Source organism: Chenopodium album, chromosome 3 (assembly GCF_948465745.1).
Source record: "Chenopodium album chromosome 3, dcCheAlbu1.1, whole genome shotgun sequence".
Classification (NCBI taxonomy): domain Eukaryota; kingdom Viridiplantae; phylum Streptophyta; class Magnoliopsida; order Caryophyllales; family Amaranthaceae; genus Chenopodium; species Chenopodium album.
Genome location: NC_137836.1, coordinates 22,781,549 through 22,789,243, shown reverse-complemented (window position 1 = coordinate 22,789,243; position 7,695 = coordinate 22,781,549). Strand labels below are relative to the sequence as shown.

The 7,695-nt window shown below is 31.7% G+C and overlaps 1 protein-coding gene and 1 long non-coding RNA gene across 2 annotated transcripts; both read left to right on the top strand.

The window, feature by feature from the left end:
- The first annotated feature begins 2,637 nt into the window (after positions 1–2,637).
- On the top strand, positions 2,638–3,747 carry LOC145624936 (uncharacterized). Its single transcript, XM_081678020.1, has one exon. It carries the CDS (start codon positions 2,638–2,640, stop codon positions 3,745–3,747), a length of 1,110 nt encoding a protein of 369 aa, XP_081534146.1.
- A 2,451-nt stretch (positions 3,748–6,198) lies between these two features.
- On the top strand, positions 6,199–7,290 carry LOC145612608 (uncharacterized). The gene is made up of 3 exons (XR_014106659.1): positions 6,199–6,356; positions 6,770–6,878; positions 7,098–7,290. It is a non-coding gene; the product is annotated as an uncharacterized LOC145612608 (long non-coding RNA).
- The last annotated feature ends 405 nt before the right edge of the window (positions 7,291–7,695 follow it).

Below are 7,695 nucleotides of genomic sequence, written 5' to 3'. Positions count from 1 at the left end.
CTTACTTTGATGCCTCGTACCACTTTCTAATAACAAAATACACACGTTAGTAACTTCAAGAAAAATAATAAACAAACAATTAAATTAAATAATTGAAATAGAGATTTGGGACCAAACCCTCAGAAATTAAACCTTTCACGTCTAGGGCGAAGACAACTTTGAATATGGCTAGGTGTTTCTAGATCTTGCGAATGCGGAATTTTGTATGTAAAAAGCAAGTTTAGAAAAAAGAGAGAGAGAGAGATGGTGAATGATTAAAGAGAATGTGAGAGAATTGAAAACTGGTTGTAGGTGAATGAAAACGGAGTTTTTACGACGTTATTTATAGAGAAAATCAGCCAAAAAGATAAAATATCAAAACAGAGCATTGGCGCACAGAAAATCGAACCAGCGCCAACGCTGGCTGTTGGCGCCAGGCGCCAAAGCTGGCGCTGGGCGCCAAGCGTAGCGCCAGGCGCTACAGCTGGCGTTTGGCGCTGATCTGGAAAATTACGCGTTTTCTTAAAATCAGATAAAAATTGCCGTACAGGAGGATAAAATCGTATTTTCCTCAAAAATGCTCTTTGATTTTAATTAAAACTCTGAAAAGTCAACAAAAGTCAATTTATCAATGCTAATTGAATTAGGAATGAAAAGAACCTTCTAGAAGAATCTAGAAGACTAAAACCATTCCTAATTGCATTAGGAATGATAAATCATATTAGGCCCTCCTCTAGCATTGGGCCGCATATAAGGCTCAAACAGGGCCCAGTTCAGTAATTGGCCATAACTTCCTCAATATTCATCGGAATTGGGCTTATAATATATCGTTGGAAAGCTCTAGTCAAGCCTCATCCAACTACACTATTATTGGACCCATATCATGGACCAACCAAACTGGATTGGCTGTTTTCTCAAAATAAGTTTTCAAAAATAAAGAGAAGAGAAAAGAAATTAAAGCTATCCGCAACACTAAACTTTCCACACTTTTGCTTCATTCGATTATGATTCGTCGTGAAAGATACTCATCACTAGGTTTGGCTTTGGGGAGACACAAATGGGTGTCTACATTGTCCCTTTTTCGTGGTTGCCTTTTATGATCCGTGAACAGTTTACAAGTTCCTTAAAAACTTATTGGCGGCTCCCTACTTTCCTTGTCCCTAATCGTATATGTCAATTCCCACTTCCTAACAGTGCCAAGAATATTCACCACATGCTTTAACGTAGGCGCACTTCGAGCGACGCCTACAATTGCCCAAAACTCTTTTAAATTTATGTTCCTCATTTTCCCTATTTAAGTCCATCTTTCTCTTCAAATACAGTGTCAGGAATTACCTTAGATGATTACACAAAAGTTCCACCCAGGGCTTGTCTCTCAAATAATCTCCCAGTATTGATACCACTTCAGCCACTGCAATATAGTTTAAGTATTAATGTTAAAATTCAAAAGCTTTATATAGAATTAAACCAGCAATTACACTAGTTAGCTATTGCTAACATAAACATATAAACTAATATTTTTGGCTGCACTCTTTCATGTACAAACATTAAATCAGAACCATATTTCACAATAAGTAGCTTGATGTTCATTAGCCGAAAGGCTATAGTTTAAATAAGTTATTCTCATTTTTAAATAAAAATTATTTCAAAATTAAAGTTGTTTTGATGTAATTATTTGTGTTAAGCAATAGTTATAATCACATCATAAACACATGATGATCCACACTTATATTTTTATTAGTTTTATTTTTATCATATCTTAAAATCTACAATTATATAGAAATTGGAAAATTAAGAAGTATGCTCCATATAGAAACTACTTCATAAGAAGTACTAGAAAATTATAAATATGTACCTATGAGCGTATGATTACAACTAACTTAACCACTATTTCAGTAATTAATTCCACTTAAAGAACATGACTTTCCCAGTAACATAAGCAATGCAATAAAGTGAAATTTTGTTACAACATTACAATTTATTTAGTGTGATACGTAAAGTTTAGATCTTATTCATTATCCATTAGAATTGAATCACATAATTGAAACTATATCAGGACAACCAGACAAGATGATGGGAAGAATCATTAAAAAGTGAGTTAAAGTTAAATTTGATAGTGCACAATAATTAAGTTTTTAGAGAGTATAATTTTATTTTATCAATCTTATATTTTAAAGAGATTAAGCGTATGTGGACCTAAAGATAGTTATAAGCTAGAGATTGTTGATGCCAAGTAAGTGTTCCTAATAGACCAGTAACATATTTCTTATTAGTCGGGAATTATTATGAGTTAATGGAATCATGTCTAACTAACTTTTATTTCATAGTTAGTGGTTTCTTATTTGAAGTTTTATTTAAAGACTTTGTAACTTTTAGTCTAGTTAGTGTGTAAAACTAATTATTCTCTTCTTATATATAACTTTTGATCTTAATAATCATAACCTTATATGTACTAGATTAGGGTTTACAACTAATATGTGTACGTATTTAGATATCATTGATGAGCTTTATATGTATTTTATTGAGATTTCTATTTTCAACTTTAGTACTGTATATTTTTCCAATTAATATCTAACAAATCTATTATTTCATTTCATAATATAGATAGATCTCTAAATTATTTGCTTGTGTAATTTAGGAATTGACATAAATTAAGTTATGGATCATAATTGGATGAACTATCCTAGAAGTTCGGAGGACTTTAAAGTTGCTTTGAATTTTTTCCTTGATGATTCTTTTGCTAAGGACGCCATTGGAGTTCAAATATTTTGCCCCTATAAAACGTGTTCGAGGCGTTTTTGCCATTCTAGAGATGACGTGTATGATCATTTGATTGTTAATGGGTTTGTGAAGGGATTCAAGAAGTGGGTCTTGCAAAGGGAGGGATATTCTTTTACAAATAATGATAGGCAAAATGTTCATGAAGTAAATAATCAAAGTACACATGATGATATTTATGGCTTACTACATGATACTTTTAGAGATGTCAGTGAAGGTCTAAATAGAGATCATGAGGTTGAAAGTGAGCCAAATGAGGAGGCTAGAAAGTTTTTTTATTTAGTGGGAGAAGGAAAGAAAGAGTTATGTCCAGGTTGTAAAACTTTCTCGAAATTGTCTTTCATAATTCGTTTGTTTCTCTTTAAATGCCTTAATGGCTTAAGCAATGTAGCCTTTGGTGATCTTTTAGAGCTATTAAGAAAGGCATTTCCAATGGCCAAACTTCCTAAATCATTTAATGAATCTAGGAATATAGTGAAGAATTTAGGTCTTGATTATATAAAAATTCATGCTTGTCCCAATGATTGTATTCTTTATAGAAAGGAATTTGAAGGAGCCGATGTTTGTCCTAAGTGTGGTACATCTAGGTGGAAGTCTAACAATGTTCCTGTCAAAGCTTTAAGACATTTTCCCTTAAAACCTAGAATGCAAAGACTATTCATGAGTTATAAAACAGTTGAACAAATGGTTTGGCATGATAAAGTTCGAATAAAAGATTACAAAATTAGACATCCGGAAGATGCTCAATCTTGGAAGGAATTTGATTCATCATATCCTGCCTTTAAAAATGAAGCACGAAATGTATGTTTAGCTCTTGCTGGTGATGGATTCAATCCATTTCGATCTATGAGTGTTGATCACAGCACATGGCCTGTTGTGTTGATTAATTACAACCTTCCACCTTGGCTTTCTATGAAACCGGAATATTTTATGTTGTCTTTGTTAATTCCTAGCCCTAAGTCACCTGGAATTGACATAGATGTTTTTTAGAAACCACTAATTGACGAATTGAAGGAATTATGGGAATTTGGGGTTGAGACTTATGATGCATCTAAAAAACAATCATTTCAAAAGCATGTTGCATTAATGGGGACAATAAATGATTTTCCGGCTTATGCCATGTTGTCTGGATGGTCTAATAAAGGAAATTATGCATGCCTTAATTGTAAACATGATGTGGAACCTAAATACTTGTATCACATCAGAAAGAATTGTTACATGGATATTCGAAGGCATCTTGATATGGATCATCCTTGGCGGAAAGATGCAAATTCATTTACTGGAGAAGTAGAGGATAGGTGTGTACCTTCTCCGTTATATGGTAATGATTTAATGAATGAATTAGAAAACTTTGAAAATTATTTTAGGAAGAACAGTAAAGGTGGAGGTGGTAAAGGTCCATGGAAAAAGAAATCATGCTTTCTTCAACTGTCTTATTGGTCTAATATTAAATATCATCATAATTTATATGTCATGCATATCGAGAAAAATGTCTTCGATAATATTGTTAGCACTTTGTTAGATATTCTAGGAAAGACTAGAGACCACAATAAGGCACATTTGGATTTGTTGGATCTTGGTATAAAACCACATCTCCAACCTTGTCCATCTGAAGATGGCAGCCACATGCTATTTCCACCGGTACCTTACTCTATGAATAATACAAAGAAGGATTTATTTCTCAAAGTTCTTAAGGAAACAAAGTTACCTTATGAGTATGCATCAAATATCGGGAGGTGTGTGCATGTTAAAGAAAAGAATTTTTCTGGCTACAAAACTCATGATGCACACGTCGTATTGCATCACTTGCTTCAAGTTGCTGTCAAGAAGACATTGCCAAAAAAAATTTCAGTACCTTTGACTAGATTGGGGAACTTTTTTCATGGTATATGTAGTAAAATTGTTGATGTTTAAGAATTAGATAGGTTAGCTACTGAAGTTGTCGATATATATTGTCAATTTGAAATGATATTCCCTCCTGCATTCTTTGATGTTATGATCCATCTACCTGTTCATTTAGTAGAGGAAATCAAATTTGGTGGACCTGTGCAATATCAATAGATGTACTTTGTTGAGAGGTATTTAGGTAAGCTAAAGTCCTATGTTCGAAATAGGATTAATCTTGAAGCAAGTATAGCAGAAGGGTATATGACGGAAGAGTGTTTGAAATTTATTTCTCGATATTTGCGTGAAGGTATAAACACTAGACTGGATAGAAGATGTGCTAGGAATTTTTCCTTTAATCAACATGCAAATGAATTATCTTTGTTTCCTAAAGAAGGACATCCTATTGGAGGGAAAAGGAAGAGAAAAGGAAAAGGATTTACTTTAGATTTCCAAAGTCTGAAGCAAGCTCATAGATATATTATCTTCAATTACGACAATACAATAGTTGAAACATACATCAAGTAAGAGTTTTTTTGTTAATTTATTTTCAGTTTAGATTTTTTTTATAATTTAATCTAATAAAAATAATGATTTTTTCTCTACTTTTATAATTTAGAGAACATCATATTTGGGTGAATATCCAAAGTCGAAAGAGTAAATGGGATAGTGCACAAAGTCATAGCAAAGATTTTATTGATTTGTTTTTTGAAAAAGTATAAAGGGAGCAGGTTAATGGGGAACTTTTTTGGGTGGCTAAGGGTCCTAATCCTAAGGCTAGGAGGTATACTGGGTATTTTATCAATGGTTATAGGTTTTACACTAGAGAACGTGATTCACGATTAAAGACTCAAAATAGTGGTGTGACTTTGACAGCCTTGACTTCAAGTTGTGCCAGTTTAAGGGATTGAAATCCCATCGAACGGAGATGTTACCTACTATGGTGTAATAGAAGAAATTTTTGAGTTGGACTTTTGGTCTCAATTCAGCGTTGTGTTATTTAAGTTCGATTGGTTTCTTGTTGATATTGATGAATTTGGGCTCACGTATGTCAATTTCAAGATCGCAGAAGAAATGTTCCAAAAATGATCCATTTGTATTGGCATCTCAGGTTCATCAAGTATACTATTCCCAAGACCCATTAGAAAAAGATATTCAATATGTCATGAAAAGGGTTCCAAGAGATCTTTTTGACTTTGAGGAAGCACTAAATGAAGAAACATATTGGGAGGAGCCTATTGATTCTAGTTCTAATAACACATACTACTACAAAAAGTGGAATAAGAAACGCAATATATAAAACGGTTAACTAAGAAAAGCGTTCTCTAGAATAAAATAGAACGGTTTTCTATTACAACCGTTTTATATGTGAAAGAATATAGAACGGTTCACTAATTTAACCGTTCTTTATCTTTTTTACCCAAATAAAAGATAACTAAATTAATAATATTATTAAGATAGAAAACATTGTTAATTACGACCGTTTTGTATAGTATGATACCCACTAATTAAAAAGCCTTTTTTATACCACGGAGTAGTCTATTGAAAGTGTTTTCCTCTTATTTAATCCCTAATCATAGTCTAAAAAAACCTAACTCTTTCTCTTGCTTCTACTGTTTTATTTATCTCTGGTTGTTTGTTCAAGACAATCTTCACAATCATGAACATATATCCATGTGGTTCAAGAGAATCTTCACGATTGATGGTTAATAAAGGTAGGCAAAATATGTTCCATGTGAATTTATTATCTATTAGCTAATTTAAGTGTTAAAATTGTTTAGTTATTCATCTGTAGGTTTAATTAAGATCTCACTTCTCTGGCTTTTTTTTCCGTATAAATTCAATAGTACTATCTAACTTATATTGAATTTTAATTTTTGGTTGTAATATCGCCGATTATTAACACCTCTGATCATCAGTTTCTTTCCCTTAATTTTTTGTTCCTGTTTTCCCCCTTTTTGCTCTTTCGATCTGGTCGAGGTATACGTATTGCTCTTTGTTTTCAATTAATTGGGTCCTATTTGGAATAAATTTGTGAATTTGTATGTTTATTGGGATTTTTGTTTAGATCTTAATTTTGTGTTCCGATTGAAACCGTTTTGAATCTGTGTTACATATTGAATCTTAGATGCTTCAAGCGAGATCTTGTTCAACTTATGAATTGGGATCACTGGGAATTTGATTTGAATACCCATTGATGATATGGATCTATATTTACTTCGTATCATATGACTAAGGTAAATTTTTTTTTTTTATGCCAGATAATTTGTTCATTTATAATTGTATTTTTTCTTTCAAATTTCATAGCATAGAATTCTTGGTAGGTTTTTTTTTTTTTTTTTTTTTTATTTTTTTATTTTTTTATTTTTTTATTTTTTTATTTTTTTTTATTTTTTTTTTAACGTTTGAATTATTTTTAGTCAAATGCGAGTAACAAAGTTCTATTTGTTTTGTAGATTTACAACTATCAAAGCAAGCGCGAAGAGAAGAAGTTAGACAATTGAATGAAGAATTTTTTTTTTTTGTTGAATTTATTCCGCTTGTTATGTTTTTGTACAATACCTCTATTAATTTTTTTTTCGTGATTTTCATTCTAAATTTATTGTAATATTGGTTTAATTTTTTATATATTCATTTTTAAATTTTAAAGTTCGAAATCAATATTACTGTATTTCCTTATTAATATTTTCCTTGATAATGCAGCAAAAAAATTAAATACAGTATTTGTATACATTAGAATAATGTATACACAATAATTTTATTTTATTTTTTTTAAAAAAGGATTGGAGAACTGTTATTTGACTTGACCGTTCTCTATAGTGTTGTAATATAGAACTGTCAAGAGAATTAACCGTTCTCTATCCCTTCTTTATTTTCTGAATATAGTTAGGGAATAGAGAACGGTTGTGTCTTATGACCGTTCTCTATAGCTAAGTATACAAAACGCCTACATTAACTGTTCTATAAACCTTACACATCGCTTAGCAGAAGAACGGTCCTGAGGCGTTCTATAAAGCCTATTTTAACTGTTCTATAAACCCTTTTTTGTACTAG

Coding starts and splice junctions, on each gene's coding strand:
- LOC145624936 (XM_081678020.1), top strand. CDS start 2,638: ATGGATCATAATTGGATGAACTATCCTAGAAGTTCGGAGGACTTTAAA.